General features: G+C 39.5%; 1 protein-coding gene across 1 annotated transcript; it reads left to right on the plus strand.

The window, feature by feature from the left end:
- Nucleotides 1-15096: 15096 nt before the first annotated feature.
- On the plus strand, nt 15097-19831 carry AMIGO2 (adhesion molecule with Ig like domain 2). Its single transcript, XM_033222314.1, has 2 exons — nt 15097-16853; nt 17229-19831. The coding sequence occupies exon 2, from the start codon at nt 17292-17294 to the stop codon at nt 18855-18857; it is 1566 nt and encodes a 521-aa protein (XP_033078205.1). The 5' UTR covers nt 15097-16853; nt 17229-17291; the 3' UTR covers nt 18858-19831.
- The last annotated feature ends 880 nt before the right edge of the window (nt 19832-20711 follow it).

Raw genomic sequence — 20711 nt, forward strand, 5'->3', positions numbered from 1 at the left:
TCATGGGGTTGGAACACTGAAGCACAGGCGTAGTGCTGAGGAATGCTTAGACACTGACTCTCTCGCTCTTCTCCCCAAGATGAGGATGTGGTCTTCTGATATAAAACTTGGTTCAGAAACAAGGAGAACTCAATTATTGCAAGCATTTTCTTAAACTGAGTCATTAAATATAGAGAGTGTTTATATAAATGTTTCTCTGGCTAGGAATGTCAACACTAAATATAAAGTATCTGAGACAGAGTGAAAAAACCAAGCTTCTCAGATCTGTCTGACCCACAAATGGGCCAAAAATTGGAGTTACCAGAACAAGAATTTATAATACTTATGATTAATATGAAAAATAAATAGTGAAATGATGAATAAAAAGAAGAATTTCACTAGAAAGTTGGAAACTGTGAAAAAATTACATGTATTTTTAGAACTCTAAACATTGAAAAAATATTTGAAATTCGGAATTCAAATGGATAAGTTTACAGCAGATGACACACAGCATAATTAGTGAATCATGGGCTGGATCAGTGAGCTGGCACCTAGATAAATAGAAAGCATCTACTTCTGAAGCACAAAGAGAAAAAAGAATGGAAACAATGGCAAGAACAAGATACATATGAAACTTTTCACATATATATGATTGGAGTTCCAAAAAGGAGAGAAAGAATAGAGGAGAAGCAATATTCAAAGAGATAATGCATAAGATTATCTATGTATTGATGTAAGAACAAGGAGCAAGATAAACAAAGAAAACTGTAGCTAACCACATCATAGTCAAACTGTTGAAAACCAAAGATGAAAAGAAAAATCAAAAAACAGCCAGAAGAAAAAAAGAAATTAGCTTCAAAGAAGCAACAATAAGATTCACAGTTGATTTATCAACATATAGATGTAAGAAGAAAATACTATCAACTTTAAGTGCTTAAAGAAAATAATTGCCAACCTAGAATTATATCTTGCAATCATATCCTTCAAATATGAAAGTAGAATAAAGATGTTTTTGGGAAAACTAAAGGATGTACTTCAGGCAGAAGGCAAATAATCTCAGCTTAGAGAACAAAGCAAGACCTTGTCTCTAAAAAAAAAAAAAAAAAAAAAAGTGGGCACAGTAGCACACCCCAGTAGTCCCAGCTACTCAGGAAGCTGAGGTGGGAGGATTGCTTGAGCCCAGGAGGTTGAGACTGCAGTGAGCTATGATTGTGCCACTCCATTCCAGCCTGTGTGACAAAGTGTGAGACATTTGCCTCAAAAAAAAGAGAGAGAGAGAGAGAGAGAAAGAGAGAAAGAAAAGAGAATCTCAGACAGAAAAATATGGAAATGAAGGAAGGAATAAAAAACACTGGTGAGGGTAAACATGGATATTTGCAAGTTACTATTGATTATAAAAGGCAGTAATTATAACGTACTTTGTAGTATAAAATATATGTAGAACTAAGATATGTGGCAAGAAGAACAAAATCAGGAGGGATAAATCATTTAAAAGGTCTAAGGGTCTAATAGTATCAGAGGAGTGGCAAAAATAATTTGTATAATTCTGTAATAAATCAAGGACATACATTGCAATCTCTAGGATAGCCACTATTAGAATTAAAGAAGTAAAACTTGCAAGTTTTTAGAATGAAATCATTGAATAATAAAAAAAAGTAGAGGAAAGAGGGCAAAAAAAGAGCATGAAATGACAACAAAAGGAATATGAAAGAGCTCAATAGAAAAGGAAAAATAAGATGGTAGCTATAAACCCAGTGATGTCAGTGATTACACTGAATGTAAATAAGCTAAATTTGAAGTAAAATACTGTCAGATTAGATAAAAAATAAATCCAAATCTTCAAATCTAATAAAAAGAAATGTTTAATGTGAAAGGAAAGCCAAACATACCATGCAAACACAAACCTGCCCCTGCTCCTAAAGCTGTCTAGCTATACTAATATCAGACAATGTGAACTTTAAGGCAAGAAACATTATTAGAGATAAAGTGAGACAGCTCATAATTATAAATAAATAAGTCCAATAGGAAATGAGTACAATCCTAAATCTTTGTGCACCTAATAATACAGCTTCAAAATAAATTAAACAAAAATGGACAGAACAATGAGAAAAAATGTACAAATCAGCAAGCACAGTGGGAGGCACTAGTGCATCTCTTTCAAACATGTAGCAGAAAAAGTGAAACATAAAAAATTCGTAAGGATATAGAAGATATAAACAGTATAGTTAACATATCTAATCTAATGCCATGTATGCAAAATTGCACCTAATGACCACTTCATATTCACTTCAAGTATACAAAGAACATTTATTAGAATCAACATGTCAGAACATGAAAAAAGTCTCAACAATTTCAAAATATTGAAATCTTTCAGAACGTCTTCTCTGACCACAATGGAAGTTAAGCTAAAGATCAGTAACAACAATAGGAAAAACCCAAGTGCTCAGAATTAAGCAATATACTCTAAATAATCCATGGGATAAAGAAAAAAAAAAAAACAAAACAGAAATTAGTTTTTAAACTTAAATAATAAAAATTACATTGGAAAAATCATGTGAAAAAACTAAAATTAGTGCTTAGAAGGAAATATATAGTGTTATATTCCATATTAGAAAGGAAAAAGCCTGAAAATCAATGATTTAAGTGTTAATTTCAAGAAGTAGACAGAGCAGGAATCAAACTTACAAAAAGAAATGGTAAAGATAAAAGCAAAAACCAAGGAAATAAAAATCAAACATATAAAAAAGACAATAAAGCCAAAGTCAGTTGTTTAAAAACATCAAAATCTAAAGAAGACTGATAAAAAAAAATACAGAAAACAAATTTGCAACAACAGCAATGAAAAAGGAGATATCACTATAGATCATACAAGCATCAAAAGGACAATAAAAGGAAACTTAAAATAACTTTATGCTGATAAATTTGACAATTTGGATGAAATAGACAAACTCTTTGAAAACACAATTTACCAAGACTGACAGGAGAAGAGATGAAAATATCAATAATTTAGGATGTATTTTTTTTATTTATTTTATTTTTTTTATTTTTTTATTTTTTTATTTTTTTATTTTTTATTTTTGAGACGGAGTCTTGCTCTGCCACCCAGACTGGAGTGCAGTGGCCGGATCTCAGCTCACTGCAAGCTCCGCCTCCCGGGTTTACGCCATTCTCCTGCCTCAGCCTCCGAGTAGCTGGGACTACAGGCGCCCGCCTCGTCGCCCGGCTAGTTTTTTGTATTTTTAAGTAGAGACGGGGTTTCACCGTATTAGCCAGGATGGTCTCGATCTCCTGACCTCGTGATTCGCACGTCTCGGCCTCCCAAAGTGCTGGGATTACAGGCTTGAGCCACCGCGCCCGGCCAGGATGTATTTTTTTTAAATTAAGCCCATTATTTTAAAAAAGAAAAGCCCGGGCCTAGATAGTTTATCAGTGAATTCTTCCAAACACTTAAGGAAAAATTAACAGCTGTCTTGTATAATTCTTCCAGAACACAGAAACAGAAGGTGAGCTTTCCAGACTTAAAAAAAATTATAATAGCATAAGCTTGATTTTTAAACCCTGGCAAGCATTGTGAGAAAGAAAATTGCAAGCCCATCTTTCTCATAAACATTACTTAAAAATTCTTAACAAAATATTAGGTGGAGTGCAAGTTTAGTCCAAGTGTGCAAGTGTGGCTTACTATTCAAAAATCATAAACATAATTCACAGAAAAAGGAGTAAAATCATATGATCATCACAAATGCAGAAAAAGCATTTGATAAATTCAATATCCTTTTGTGATGAAAACATGTAATCAATTAAGAGCAGAACTTCCTTAATCTCATAAAGAATATCTACAAAATACCCACAGTAAACATCATTCTTAATGGTAGCATATTGAAAACTTCCCCTTAAAATTGGAACTGGGTCAAGAATGACCACTGTCATCATTTCAATCCAACATTGTAGAAGGACGTCTAGCCAATGCAAAAGGCCAGAGAAAGAAATAAATGTCATGGAGACTGGTGAGCAAGAAATAAAATTTTCATTTCCAGACAATAAGATCATGCACATTCAAAATTTCTAGAGAATATAAGGACAAATTCTTAGAATTAATAAGAGAATATAGGAAGGGAACTGGATATACAGTCAACATATAAATCTAGTTGTATTTGTCTATACTGGCAATAAACAAATAGAAAATAAAACATATTTACAATAGCATCAAAAAACTCAAACACCTAGAAATAATTACAGATGTGCAAGATCTCCAACTGAAAACTAAAAACTATTATTGAGAAAAATTAAAGGAGAGATAAATGGAAGCATATGCATCATTATAATTGGAAGACTCAATATTGTAAAGATGTTAGTTCTCTCCAAATTAGTATTCATCCACGCAATTTTGGTCAAAGTCTAAGCTATAGGTTCTTCTTTTTCCAGAAATTGACAAGTTTTCCTAAAATTCATATAAAATGTAAAATCTGGAAATCACCAAGGCATTCTTGAAGAATAAATATAGAGGACTTACACTATGATATATCAGAAACTATTATTATAAAGTTATGACAATCAAAACTGTGTGGTACTGGTGCAAGAACAGATAACTGTCCAATGAAACACAACAGGGAATCCAGAAGTAGATCTGCACATATATGATGACATGGTTTATGATAAAGGTGATCCTGCAATGCAGTCGGGAAAAGGATAATCTTTTAGATAAATTGTGCTGTGTCAATTCAACATTCAAGTGGAAAAAAAGGTATTCTAATGTTTATTTCACATTACACACAAGAGTCAATACCAAATGGGCTGCAGAAATAAATTGAAAGATGAAACAAAACTTCTGGAGTAGAACATCTTCATGACCTTGGAGTCAGCAATGCTTTGTTAAATAGAAAATAAGCAAATGAAAAAGCATTAATCGTAAAAGGGAAAAATGTGATAACTTGGCTACATTAAAACTAAAAACTTCTGTTCCCCCAAATTGAGTGAAATGGCAACCCACAAGGTGAGAGAAAAATATTAATATATATTAATTTATATCCAATGCAAACACACACATATATGATTAAAAAACACAAGTCTAGAATGTATAAAGAACACCTACAAGTCGATAAGAAAAAGCTGAACAACTCAACAGCATAATGGGCAAAAGTCTCATAAAAGAGGATGTGTAACTAAACATACAGAAAATTGTTTATTAATTCTCAGGGAAATGCAAATTAAAACCATAATAAAATAACACTTGCTATCCACCAAAATGGCTCAGATGAAAAAGATGGAAAATAATAAGTGTTGGCAAGGATGTGAAGGAATAAGAATTATCATATACCACTTGTGGGATAATACACTGATACAACCACTTTGGAGAAGTGGGAGTTACTACTACAGTTGAACATGTGCATAACCTGTAACCCAGCAAACAGATTTCAAGGCATACACCCATTAGAAATGTATGCATATGTTCACCAAAAGACATGTATTAGAATGTTCACGGCAAAAGTACTTGTTAGTAGACAAAAATTGGAACAACCATTTGTTGGACGGTTGGAACAATGTTCCAAATATTCCAATGTTGTTCCAACAAAATGGCCCATGAACAACAAAATAGTTAAACCAATTGTAACATAGCCACAGAATTCGGGCTGTATCAATGGCAGTGAGAATGATTTACAACTACATACGAAAGTATGGATGAATCTCTCCAACATAAAGATGAGCAGTAGAAACCAGACACAAAAGAGTATATACTCCATTTATACAAAGTATAAAAATAGGTGCGCTAATCTATATTGTTAGATGTCAGTAGAATGGTTACCACTGGGAAATGAGTGACTAGAAGGGAACAGAGGGACATTTTTGGAGAGCTAGTAATGTCCTGTTTCTTGATTTGGGTGATGGTTACAAGGGTGTGGTTGCCTTTGCTCTGCTGCTCCACTTCTATGCATGGTACATGATTCTTGCCTCATGATTGTCTTTGCTGGAATTTTTTTTTTCAATCAGAAGGATTGGACAGAACTTAATTTCTGCTTATGTAATTGTTCAGTTCACTTTCAATATACATATTTATATTGATTTTATTAAGGCTCTGCAAAATGCCTGCATCTCATGACATTCTTCTGGGCACTGGCTTTTTTCTCCACGTGGCTCCTCAGCTGTCTGATAATGTCTTTCTGATAGGAGTTCTCTGTTCTTTGTCCATTTGCCTCTCTTGTGTGTGATCACCATTCTACCATATTTATGATGTGTTGTCTTTGTATTCTCTGTTATTGGGCTGATAAAGGAATACAGAGAGATTATCTTTAATAGAATGGGCAATTTTCTGATTTGGGCAGAATCATGGGGCCATTGTATTTCCTGTTTATTAAGACTTCAGGCCCAGCACTGTGTCTCACGCCTGTAATCCCAGCACTTTGGGAAGCAGAGGTGGGTGGATCACTTGAGATCAAGGGTTTGAGACCAGCCTGGCCAACATGGTGAAACCTTGTCTCTACTAAAAATACAAAAATCAGCTGGGCATGGTGTGTGTGCCTGTAGTCCCAGTTACTCAGGAGGCTGAGGCGGGAGAACTACTTGAACCCGGGAGGCAGAGGTTGCAGTGAGCCAAGATCACGCCACTGCACTCCAGCCTGGGCAACAGAGCAAGACTCTGTCTCAAAAAAAAGAGAGAGACTTCACTGATTAACTGCTTCATGCCTTCTGCCTGGGGATGACAGTGTCTTATCCAGCCCATCCAAATATTCAGTCTTATTGGCAAACATATCTCTTTTGTGACAATGGATTTGTCATGCACAGTAGCTTGATACCACTAAACATTCAAGTCATCAAATGAATTACTCTTCTTTATTATTTCACATTCACCAAACATACTTGGCTTCCCAAAGCTTTCTTGCAGCCAGAGAATAAATGCCAGATTTGTAGGTATGGTTTTTGGTGTATGTGTGTATGTATATATATATATACACTTTTTTTTTTTTTTTGAGACGGAGTCTCACTCTGTCGCCCAGGCTGGAGTTCAGTGGCGTGATCTCGGCTCACTGCAAGCCCTGCCACCCGGGTTCACACCATTCTTCTGGCTCAGCCTCCCAAGTAGCTGGGACTATAGGCACCTGCCACGATGCCCTGCTAATTTTTTGTTTTCAAATTTTTAGTAGAGATGGGTTTCACCTTGTTAGCCAGGATGGTCTCCATCTCTTGACCTCATGATCTGCTCGCCTTGGCCTCCCAAAGCGCTGGGATTACAGGCATGAGCCACCGTGCCTGGCCTTTTGGTTTATATTTTAAGTCCCTCTCCATTTATAAAATTAGCCCTGGGACACCAAAAATACCAAGTTTCTGGACCTGTCAAGCTGGGCTAAGTCAATGTTATAAAGGTGGCCCTGTCTGAAGATCCTGTTGCCTATCTTTCACCCAGATACCCCCTACAAACAAACACATTAATGTTCACTGGGGCAATGCATATTCTGTTTCTAAAAATGGAGCCAAGGAGCCAAGGTTCTCAGAGCCTTCCCAGGAAAGGAAATTGAGACAAGAGGAATTTAGACATCCAGGAGTTTTAATAAATATTGAGTGAATGGAAAATTTTCCTTTGAGATACACATGGACATTCGTCATGTTAAGCATGTTTTCTATCATCTGGCTGTTTCCATGAAGCAGGAAATGTCTGTGAGCAGACATCCTTCAGCAACTTGTTCAGATTTGCACCTGACCTCTTCTATACAACAGCTGCCAAGGAAACCTACATTGATTTCCTACTATGTATTTTTATCACAATGCAAGAGACAAGTAGCAGCATGTCAAAACTGCTCTCTGGAGGAAGTGATTATTATTATTATTTATTTATTTTGCTTTCCCTGTAGTTCAAAACCCCTTTGGGTACTCTCCAGTGTGTTTTGAGATTGCTGACCCTTACCCTCTACTAAAGGTCACTGAGGTTGCTCCCCACAACATGCCACCTTCAAGTCCCCAGGGGTTTTGAGAATCCTAGGCATGCAGATCCGTGAACTCATTCCAGTCTGCAGCAGCTGAGAGAGAGCACCATGGAGAGTAAGGCAGAGCTGAGTGAAATGAGGACCTGCTGGACTCTGGTACAGCCAGGCTCGGGGGAGCCACATAATTAGTACAAACATTGTGTTGAGACACCTCTCCAGCTCTGTTTATTTTGCACATAAACCTAGCCATTAGGTTCAACAAACATTTGTTAAGCATCTGTGCTGTGTCAGACCACATCCAAGGCATAAGGGCAATAAGGCAGTACTTTTTTACAGCTTTATAGTTCACCAAAGCACTTTTTACATGTTTCATCTCAGTCAACTTTGTGAAATTAAACAGTGCACATACTAGTACTGTGTTTCCATCTTACAAATGGGGAAGCTGAGAATCCAAAAGGTTGAGGCATTTACCTAGGGTTAGACAGTTAATAATAAATGAATGTTCTGGAACAAAATCCAGGAATCTGATTTTTTATTAAATACTCTATTTGGCATTTAATTAGAAGGTGTTTCAGTTCCTTGGTATGTGCAGGAGAGAGACACTACTTTCCTTGCTTATAATTGTTTATTGTGAGTGCCACAGAAAAGATGACCGATAGGGATTCATGTTAGTACTGCTTAATTCTAAGAGATAATTTTCATCTCTGACCATTTAACGGGTTTCCCCAGATTATATTTTTATTTGCATACAATTTCTTTGTTGAATCAGATACTTTTCCAACAAAGTGAGTAAGATCTAAAATTTTGAATTGGAATATTTGGAATTTTTGAAGGCCCAAAGTATATACTTTCTGTTGCAAATACTTTGGCTCATGGTTTTATCCAATTTGGAATTGAATTCTATACTACCTTATATCCTATAATTATTTCTAATAATACTACAAATTCCTAGAGGAGAGTAACCATATCATGGCTCTGGGAGTGTGGCCAGGACTAACAATATTTGCTGAATGGAATTTAAATTATGGCTGACCTTGCTACTCCCTAAATGGGAAGCATTAGAACTAATTGTTAAGCATCAATCCAGAGCAAGGCAGACTTCTGTGAGAAATCTGCTTCTACTAATCTTGGGCAGGTTATATAAACCAGCTAAGCCCCATGGCCCTCATTAGAAAATGGGGATGCTAATGCCCATCTCTAAAGCCCTTTATAAGAATTAAATGAGAAGCCTGGTATATGGTGAGAATATAATAAGTGGTAGGTCTTATTATTAAGACCACTTTCTTGGGTCTTCGTGAGGTCCGTCTGTCTTCTCCTATATTAATGTGATGTTTCTTTTCACTGTCACAAACTGAAAGATCAGAGTTCCCGAGCAAATTACCCATGGAGCAGCCACCACAGAGGGCCTTGTGTTTGCTGAAAATAATTGAATAAGTATTTGCAATAGTGCTGACTGTATAATGGAGAGAGTTGATTCTTTTCTCAATTTTATTTTGTTTAGTGTTAACGTTGGTTGGTGAATAATGGCTACTTCAAATTAGATATTACTTTGAATAATTAGATTCCCTTTATAAAGCTATGATAAATTAATTACTGCTACAAGAAATCAAACTTTTTAAAGGGCATAAAATAGGACTCTGAATACTTCAGATAGTTCTCTAAACTAGGTTTGTTAAATATTATCCGTATTTATCAGAGAGGCAAAATTAACCCCAGTTTTGAGGGATATAATAGCATTTAAGAATTCAATCAGATGATCTCTTCAGGCTAACAATGAGCAAAATAAAAACTAGAGCACCTGCCATTTATGACGAAAATCTCAAGAGATAACTGTAATGCTAGATGCACAGTTTTGACACACTGAGTTTTTTAAAGCAAATTTTCATCTGCTTATTTTATTCCTAAAGCTGAGAATGTTAAAGTATTTAAAAAGAGGTCTGCTTGTTTCTCTCATTATATAATTATGACAAAGAAAAAAGACCATCCTTTTGCAAACTTCTCATCTTCCTCACTTCAATGGGTTTATTATTTGAGCAGAAATTGTAACTTACCAGTTACAATTTGTAAACAGCATTCTCTGATTCTTCTTCCTATAACTTCCTTTTTTTTTTCTGTAAGCACATAGTACAGAACTTTAAGAATTAGAAAAAAAAATTTTAATTGTTATTTTTCTTTTTGTTTCTCATTGAAAAACCAAAAGCAATGTGGGCAGGGGGCCATGCCACCTTCACCAAGGCTGGACTAAGAATGTGCCATTAGGGAGGACTCATAGCTATTGGAAGTTGATCACACCCAAGGTTGTTGAACCCTAAACATGGGAATGTGGACAACTGGGTAATAAGAAATATTTAAATGTCTATTATGTGCCTAATTTTAGTCAGACTTGTATGGCTATTGCAGCATTTATGCATGGCTGTAATTCTCAGTCTAAAGAATAGCGCCTGGCACACACAGTGGGTGCTCAGTAAATATCCACCAAATAAACAATGCAGAGCTAAAGCAGGACAGCAACTATCATGCCTCAAAACAGGGGAGGTCTGAGTCACTTCCTGCCTGAGAAGCCAGAAGAGGGTTTTTCTCTCTGAAAGTACAGTAGTTGATTCCGAAGTAGGAACCAAATTAAGCAGAAACACTGATGCACATGACTTTAAAAACTGTTAAGTTTTCATTGTACCTTTTCTTCTCACAACGGACTCTAGAATAATAGAATGTACAGATAAGGAAAGATAAGAAATATGTTAAAAGAAACACTGCTATGGCACAGGTACATAATTTTTCAGATGATTATCTATGCATACCATATAATTAATATACATATTTTTTTTTCTTTTACAAAAACTGGAACCATACCATTTTGTAATTTTTTTGCTTTGTCACCAGATAGTCCCTTGCCACATTATTTCAATAAGAATGTATATACCAGATGTATGTACACGAATTCATTTACTCACACCCCTGTTGCACGTTAAGAAAATACTGCAATGAACATGTGATACCCATCACAATAGAATACTTAATAGATTAAAGTGATCTCTCAACGATAAAGAACTTGCCTTAAGTTACTTTTCCTGAAGTAGCAATGGGACTGACCGTCATTCACTGGAGAGAGAAGAGGAGTCTGTGTCTGCCCAGGGCAGTGCTAACTGGCGAGTGAAGAAACAAAACCCAGGGTTCCCGGGACTTGAGCAACAGAGGACACATTGTTATCAGAAAATCAAGTTAATTTTTTGAAGCTGAAAAGAACTTTAGAAATAGGCAATTGTTATATCCTCAACTAACTCTTACGGTTCCTGGAGAGGTTAAATGGGTTTTTTGTTTTGTGTTTTGAGACAGAGTCTTGCTCTGTCACCCAGGCTGGAGTGCAATGGTGTGATCTCGGCTCACTGCAACCTCTGCCTCCCAGGTTCAAGCGATTCTCGTGCCTCAGCCTTCTGTGTAACTGGGATTACCGGCATGCGCTGCCACGACTGGCTAATTTTTGTAACTTTAGTAGAGACGGGGATTCTCCAGTAGAGATGTTGGCCAGGCTGGTCTCCAACTCCTGACCTCAAGTGATCCACTACCCTTGGCCTCCCAAAGTGCTGGGATTACAGGCATGAGCCACGGAGCCCAATCTAAATGTTTTTTGCTGAAGCTAAATTTTAGATGGCCTCTTAAATCTCCTCACCTTGTAATTTTGGTAGGTTTCTACAACCACACAGAGGTTTAATACTTTTATAATTCAAGACTCCGGATAAATGGAACTTTGGTCCCCACAACCGCATTCCAAGTTCAAGTGCGGCTAACCTATGCAGGTCTTTCAACAGCGTGATCCTAACAGATTCTGCAATCCTTAGCTCAAAATCCCCGTCCAAACCTAGAAAACATGCCAAGTGAAAGAAGCCAGACACAAAAAAACACATATTGAGTGATTCCATTTATATAAAATGTCCAGAATAGGCAAATCCATAGAAACAGAATGTACATTAGTGGTTGCCAGGGGCTGAGAGAAAGGAAAATAGGAGTAACTGCTTAATAGGCATAGGGTTTCTTTTTGGGGTGATGAAAATACACAGTCCCTGACTTCTGATGATTCAGTTTGCCTTAGGATGTTTCAACTTTACAATGGTGTGAAAGTGATATACATTCAGTAGAAACCATACTTCAAGTACCCATGCAATCACTCTGTTTTTCACATCCAGTACAGTATTCAATAAATTCCATGAGCAATTCAACACTTTTTTAAATATAAAATAGACTTTGTATTAGACGATTTTGCTCAACTGTAGGCTAATGTAAGTGTTTTGCGCACATTTAAGGTAGGGTAGGCTAAACTACGATGTTCAGTAGATTAGGTGTAATAAATGCATTTTTAACTTATTTATTGAGTTTTTTTTTTTTTTTTTTGGAATGTAATCCCGTTGTAAATTGAGGAGCATCTGTATTCTACAATTAGATAGTGGTGATGGTTGCACAGTATTGTGATTAAACAATCACTGAACTGCACACTTTAAAATGGTGAATTTTATGTCATGTGGATTTTATCTCAAGTGAATTAAAAAACAAAAAACTGTCCAGCCTATGTCAATGAAGATAAGAGACAGAACAACCAGATGGGTGAGTGGAGATTGCTTAAAGAGTAGCCCCATTGTGAGCTCTTCCTGGGGAGGACACACAGTACCTCCTGCAGAATACTCCCATTCTATACCCCCATTTCCAGCCAAGTAGAGGGAGCGTCCAGAGAAACATGCCACAAGCTGACACATGCCTCCTGGAGTTCAGAAAGCACAGGAGCTGGAGTCTGAGTTTTCCCTGAAAATATATCTCCATATAACGAAAGACACAGGATTGGGTGAGAGATCTGGTTCTATAAAAAATCTTAGGCAATTTACAAAAACCAACTGGAGGAGGCCAAGAGAAGAACAGGATGCTGTAGGAGCTGAGTGTGCTTCATAGTTGCTGGGCAAAGGTATGTTTTTCTTGTGGGTTCAAGCTAAGTCACACTGTAAAAATCCTATTAAGAGTGCTGCCCGCTACAGTGAGGAGACGCCACAGGAAGCTCCTGTATGCAGCAATAGTGACCCCAGTGAGCTCCATCTCCAAAGAACACTCAGCGTGCCTCACGCCAAAAAAAGAGGCAACAAGATATCTGTCAGTGCGTAAATTCCACCTGATTACAGGACGCAGGGTAGAATCAAAGGAGATAAAGAATGTGAAAGCCCTTCTTAGGACATAAAGTGCTATTGAAGTGTTAATTATTAGTAAAAATGACTTAGAATCATCAAACATGTGCTATTAATTTCTTGTCTCATATCTCTAATTCCTTAAATCTTTGATTATAACCTGAGAAATTGTGGAAATCACAGGGCTAGAACTCCTGTGATTTCATCACCTCAAATTACTGCCTCAGGCAGAAGATATTTCCAAACCCAGTTAGACACTCACATGACCACAGACCCTTCTCAGTACACTAGATTCAGAATTATGTCAAGTGTCAAGCCACATTCTACTGTTCCTTGGAGTCATTACTGAATGGTCAAAACTACCAATGTATCATGTCATGTGGAAGAGGCCAGAGGAATATCTATCGCATCCTATTTTAAACTCCTAAGAAGGCAACTCAACCATCTGTCTTGGCAACCCATTCCAGGTTGGAACCACCCTGGCAGAAACGTCTCTCTTCTGTTCAATCTAAATCCTTCAAATAGAACCTCGAGATAATTGCATCCCATTTCATTTTCAAATAATTTGGAACACAGTTGTTTACCATCTGGGTTATAGCATTATATAATGTCACAGGGCTGTGGCGAGCAATACATGAAACAATGCATGTAAAACGCATAGCTCAGTGTCTGGCATATAATAATGGCTCAGTACATATTTATCATCACCATCATTACATGTGTTAGTACTCTGTCCGTCACAAGCGACATACTCACAAGGCAAAATAATTTAAGCTAAAAAGGGGGGTGGGGTGGAAAATATAATTAAAAAGGAAGTAAAAGTATGCAGTGGCCTTCAGGTACTACCAGATCCAGGACTCAAATAACATTTACAGGCTTCCTCTTTCTCTTTCTTCCCCTTCATTTTTAAGACAAGCTTTCAAAGAATAAAAGGCAGGACAGCAACCAGCAGATTCAGGTGGCGTAAACCGTTATCTTAACCACTTTGAATAGGTTCCCTGTTCATCAGTTCATTTATCAAAAATTTATTGAATGTGTTAAGCAGGGTTCTAGGAGCTGAGAATACAGCAATACCCAAAACAGATAAAACTGCTATCCTCTTGGAATTTACCTTCTAGTGGAAAGAGGGAATCTGTTAGAAGAAGGAGAAGGGATGCTAGAAAGATAAAAATGTTATCCTCCACAAAATAAGGTCATATCTTATACCTTAAGATCAACTATTACCTTTCTTTCCTCCCAGTTGGTAAACTCAATCTTTTTACAACCTTCTTCCCCCTCACAAACATGTGAAACCCCCCCAAATCAGGTCTTCAAATGGATAAATAGCCTTGTCTATGGATTTTGAGCGCATTTAGTTTACTTTTGCTGTGTATTCTCTGCATAATGTTTCTACAATATGCCTGTATTATAATATAACCTTCCTGTTTCAATTTTTTTGAATCACTTATTCTTTTTAGACTATTTTTGCATTAAATACAGGTCTTTCTTCTGCCTTCATGGTTTCCTTAAAATACTATGTTAATTAATTAGTAAAATCCTGCAAAAACCTGGTCATTTATTAGTCGTTTAAAAAATATTCCTCCGAGCAATTTTAATTCTGTTCCTCTGTATTAACTATCCAAACTCTCTAAAATTGAAGGCCTGGAGACCAAGTTTTTTTGAGAACCCCAGGAAGTGTGGACTAATACCAGAAAATCTCAACTTCTGCCTTTCCCCTGGAAGTGCACAGTGAGAAAGGCTTGCATGAAGCACTGTAGGCTGTGTTCTTATGATAAAAATTCAACTTTTCATGAAATAAATTAATCTGCATCAAGTTGTTTTCATCTGAAAATGTCTAGATTTATTAGTGCTAGCCCAGCTTTAATCCACAAACAATTCTATTTAAATTAGGCGTTGGTCTAACAGATTTGCTTGACCACAACAATGACTCATGGACCATGTAGGAAACAACTTTCACTAAATTCAAGATTGCTCAAGTGAAAAGGTGAGCAGGGGAGGGGAGGAAGAGTTGGTTGTACTCATCATTTTTATTTTTTAAGTAATATTACAAGTTATCTATCCTGCCCCAACTGTTCTCTCAATTTGGTTGCTTTTCATTCCACTGTGGTTGGCATATTTTGTCAGGGCAGTAATTTATTTCTTTTAATCCGGATATAATGGCCAAGAGGACCATTTGGCTCACTCAAATCCCATCGTTAAAACTTATCTTGGAATTAAACAAAAATGGATTTTTAATCGTAGAGCTCATCATCCTCATAGCTTCCACCTCATTTTTGAATGGCCTTGTTCGGCTTGCACCTTCTGTGCTTGCCAAACCAAAGCGCCCTGGTCCGCGGCGGCATCTCTGGAAGGGATGAAGAGCCTCCGCGCACACGCCCCTTACGTCCCTGTCCCGCACGCGCCACGAGCACGCTTGCAAAAGACGCGGAGGTGGTGGAGACAAAGACAGAGGAAAAGAGAGAGAGAGAGAGAAGAGGGAAAGGAGAAGAGAGAAAAAAGAAAAAGAAAAAAGGGTCTGCTCTGGGATTATTTGGGTTAATACCCTTATCTTTGCATTCCAGCCGGAAGGTCGGCTGCAAGCCTTATTTCCTGCCCTCCTCCTTCTTGAATTGGACACCATCCCTGTTGCTGCCTCCTGAGTTAGGAAAGGGATAGAACTTTCCCAGGGAGGTGAGGGGTGTCCCCGTGGCGATTTCTCCGGTTACTTCCTCCCAGCAGAGATCCCTGTGGAGAGGAAACGTTCCCGACTTCCCTTCCCGCGACCTCCTCCCGATATGCGAGCGGAGACGTCAGGCTGCTTCTGGGTTTATTTTGTAAACCCAGACAGTCAACTGCACCGGGCGCCGGGAAAGCCTCCTTGGCCCTCGCCCCAAAGCAAAGCTCTAAGAGGTCCGGGGACTCTGGCCTGGGTGGGTAGAGAGACGTGACCTGTGCAGCCGCCGCGAAATGGGTCTCCAAAGGTGAGACCCCTCCCTCGGTGGTTGGGCGTGTCCCCTTTAGCCTTCCTGGACCCAGTTACTGCCCGGCTTGGAGCTGGACGAAGGGATGTAATTGGTAGGCGAGTGGGTTGGGGCGTCTTGACCCTAGGACGAGAGTCTGGGCCTCTGGTGTGGACCCCTGCCTCCTCCCCGCTCTGCGCGGCCGTTCAAGAGGTCCGGGTGGGCGCTAGAGAAGGAAGGCGGGTGCAGGCTGCGGGGCTGCGGGGCGGTATGAGGGGGCGCCGGCCGCCTCTCGGATTGGCTGCGCCGCCGCCCCCTCCGCACCGCGCGCCCCCCACCACGCGCCCAGCCGGGTGCCTCCCGCAGGCTCCGAGCTGCTGCCCGCAGGAGGCAGGACGCGCAGGGGTGGGACCGGCCCCCCAGCCCCTCTCCTGGCCCCGGGCGCACTGGAACCCCGGGTCCTTCAGCCTCCCGAGTGCGGAGAGGCGGGGCCGCCCGCTGCCGCCCAGCTGCCTGCGCCCCCTCCCGCGGCCCCGGCTCCGGGAGCGGGGCGCCCAGCGCACGGGCACACGGCGGCCAGAGCGCCGAGGCGGTACCTTCAGCCTGCAATGAGAGGAGCCCGGGAGAGCCCCCGGGAGCCAGCGAAGAGCTTGGCTGCTGCGTCCAGGGCTGCCGCTGCCGCTGTGGCTGCTTGAAACTCCTCAAAGTTGAGAGCCGGCGAGAGGCTGCCGCCCGCCGGGAGCCGGAGGGAAAGGAAGTCGGAAGGTGCAAGAGTGACGGACACGGACAGACAGACGCGCAGACCTTCGGAAGGCACCGCGTAGGCAGCCTCCCCGGAGCCCGCGAGGCTCCCCAGCTCCGTGAGTTGTTTTATGGATGGGTGGTTGCTAAGTATTTCCGTTTAATTGTTTGTAGGCTACGTTTGCGTATAGTTGTGTTTGTTGGAGGGAGTTAAAAAACAACAACGCAGGGTGCACCTTAGGAAAAAATTGAGTTTCTGATGGTGGGTGAAACGGTGGTATGGAGAGAATGTGACTAAATTTTTTAAGCACGACTAACCCAGGAAAGAGGAAAGAATACATTTAACAGTGAAGAGGCAACACAGAGCTCCCTATTGTGAAATAAAATCCATTTCAAAAGTTATTGGAAAGAAAGTAAGGTATGGCTCTTATGGGTTAACTAGTGGTAGTAAGTTTCTGCTTTTTACCCCCTCTGAAATATTAATTGTTTGCCAGGTTCACTGGTGGGAGTCTGAGCCGGTGAAAAAGACACCGGGAAGAGACTCAGAGGCGACCATAATGTCGTTACGTGTACACACTCTGCCCACCCTGCTTGGAGCGGTCAGACCGGGCTGCAGGGAGCTGCTGTGTTTGCTGATGATCACAATGACTGTGGGCCCTGGCGCCTCTGGAGTGTGCCCCACCGCTTGCATCTGTGCCACTGACATCGTCAGCTGCACCAACAAAAACCTGTCCAAGGTGCCTGGGAACCTTTTCAGACTGATTAAGAGACTGGACCTGAGTTATAACAGAATTGGGCTTCTGGATTCTGAGTGGATTCCAGTATCATTTGCAAAGCTGAACACCCTAATTCTTCGTCATAACAACATCACCAGCATTTCCACGGGCAGTTTTTCCACAACTCCAAATTTGAAGTGTCTTGACTTATCGTCCAATAAGCTGAAGACAGTGAAAAATGCTGTATTCCAAGAGTTGAAGGTTCTGGAAGTGCTTCTGCTTTACAACAATCACATATCCTATCTCGATCCTTCAGCATTTGGAGGGCTCTCCCAGTTGCAGAAACTCTACTTAAGTGGAAATTTTCTCACACAGTTTCCAATGGATTTGTATGTTGGAAGGTTCAAGCTGGCAGAACTGATGTTTTTAGATGTTTCTTATAACCGAATTCCTTCCATGCCAATGCACCATATAAATTTAGTGCCAGGAAAACAACTGAGAGGTATCTACCTTCATGGAAACCCATTTGTCTGTGACTGTTCCCTGTACTCCTTGCTGGTCTTTTGGTATCGTCGGCACTTTAGCTCAGTGATGGATTTTAAGAACGATTACACCTGTCGCCTGTGGTCTGACTCCAGGCACTCGCGTCAGGTACTTCTGCTCCAGGATAGCTTTATGAATTGCTCTGACAGCATCATCAATGGTTCCTTTCGTGCGCTTGGCTTTATTCATGAGGCTCAGGTCGGGGAAAGACTGATTGTCCACTGTGACAGCAAGACAGGTAATGCAAATACCGATTTCATTTGGGTGGGTCCAGATAACAGACTGCTAGAGCCAGATAAAGAGATGGAAAACTTTCACGTGTTTCACAATGGAAGTCTAGTTATAGAAAGCCCTCGTTTTGAGGATGCTGGAGTGTATTCTTGTATCGCAATGAATAAGCAACGCCTGTTAAATGAAACTGTGGACGTCACAATAAATGTAAGCAATTTCACTGTAAGCAGATCCCATGCTCATGAGGCATTTAACACAGCTTTTACCACTCTTGCTGCTTGCGTGGCCAGTATCGTTTTGGTACTTTTGTACCTCTATCTGACTCCATGTCCCTGCAAGTGTAAAACCAAGAGACAGAAAAATATGCTACACCAAAGCAATGTCCATTCATCGATTCTCAGTCCTGGCCCTGCTAGTGATGCCTCCGCTGATGAACGGAAGGCAGGTGCAGGTAAAAGAGTGGTGTTTTTGGAACCCCTGAAGGATACTGCAGCAGGTCAGAACGGGAAAGTCAGGCTCTTTCCCAGCGAGGCAGTGATAGCTGAGGGCATCCTAAAGTCCACGAGGGGGAAATCTGACTCAGATTCAGTCAATTCAGTGTTTTCTGACACACCTTTTGTGGCATCCACTTAATTTGTGCCTATAATTTGTATGATGTCATAATTTAATCTCTTCATATTTAACTTTGTATGTGGTCTGCAAAATAAACAACAGGACAGAAATTGTGTTGTTTTGTTCTTTGAAATACAACCAAATGGTCTCTTAAAATGATTGGTAGGAAATGAGGTAAAGCACTTTAGTTCCTCAGTGTGCCAGAGAAAGATGGGGTTGTTTTCCAAAGTTTAATTTCTAGATAACAATATCTTAGTCTTTAGCACTATTGATAATTTCAGAGCAGGCCCAGATGTGATGTGACTCCCGTTGTCCCTTTATTTAGGATATTGAAAGAAAAATAAACTTTATGTATTAGTGTCCTTTAAAAATAGACTTTGCTAATTTACTAGCACCAAAGTTGGATTATTTTAAGGAAAAACACTAGTGTTCAATTTCATTTTTAAAAGATGTAGAAAGAAGCATCAAGCATCAATTATAAAGCCTAAAGCAAAGTTAGATTTGGGGATTATTCAGCCAAAATTACCATTTCAGACCACAATGAATAGGCTACACTGATAAAATGTACTGGATAATGCCATATCCTATATGGTGTTATAGAAATAGTGCAAGGAAAGTACATTTGTTCGCCTGTCTTTTCATTTTGTACATTCTTTCCATTCTGTATCCTTGTACAAAAGATCTCATTGAAAATTTAAAGTCATCATAATTTGTTGCCATAAATATGTAAGTGTCAATACCAAAATGTCTGAGTGACTTCTTAAATCCCTGTTCTAGCAAACTAATATTGGTTCATGTGGCTTGTGTATATGTAAATCTTAAATTATGTGAACTGTTAAACAGACCCTACTGTACTGTGCTTTGGACATTTGAATTAATGTAAATATATGTAATCTGTGACTTGATGTTTTGTTTTATTTGGCTATTTAAAAACAAATCTAAAATGTTTTATGTTATCAGATTATACTATTTTGTATAAAGCACCACCGATAGCAGATCTCTCCAAAATTCTAATAGTAAAGTTGATTTTTTTGAAGGGGAGGGGAAGGCTTGAATGTGTTCTAGATCAATTTACACCTTGTGTATGACGTTTTACTCTGATATCATTAAGCACTTTAACCAGATCCAGAAAACACTTAAACTCTTACTTTGCAACAAGTTGAGAGCCCAGGAGACCTCCTTATTATCCTGTCTCTGCTTTGAGGCAATCAAGTGCCCTCTCTGAACCTAGGTTCCCTCAGCTGTAAAACAAAGGTTTCAGACCAGATGTTGTTTAAGGTTTCTCCCCATACTCCTGATCACTCCCCATACTGGAATGAATGATTTCTTGGTGGTCTTAGCATCGTCACAGGCCTATACTTGCTTTCTGAAACTACCACATACTGAAGGAATGCAGGAATGGGATTAAGATGACTAGCACAGCAGTGTACAGCTTAAAGGGATGTTCCACATCATCACTCCAGCTCCTTCTCTTTTCTCAGGGACAAATGAGGCCCAGAGAGAATACTTTGTAAGGTCAAACAGTGGCAGGGATAGAAGGAGAGCTGGGGTTTATCCTTCTCCCTGGTGAAGATCAGAGGTCCAAAGAAACTTTCGACTCCTTTTCAAGGGATGGGCATAAAAAGTGACCAAAACATGGCAAAGGAGAATCAAAGATTGATTCTCCTGGGGCTAAGAAAGTAGATAATTTTTAAAGGATAGGAGTGGGCGGCAGTGAAAAATACTGCAGATAAGTAGATAAGGATGGAAGATCAACCACTAACTTTGGCAGTAATGGTTTTCTGTGAACATATCAGTAATAATAATAGCAATAACGATAATAATGGATGCATGGTGAGAGTTCTCTAAGTGCCATGTGGGGCTTTCAGTGGCAGA

This window comes from Trachypithecus francoisi, unplaced genomic scaffold (assembly GCF_009764315.1).
Source record: "Trachypithecus francoisi isolate TF-2019V2 unplaced genomic scaffold, Tfra_2.0 Lachesis_group11, whole genome shotgun sequence".
Lineage (NCBI taxonomy): Eukaryota > Metazoa > Chordata > Mammalia > Primates > Cercopithecidae > Trachypithecus > Trachypithecus francoisi.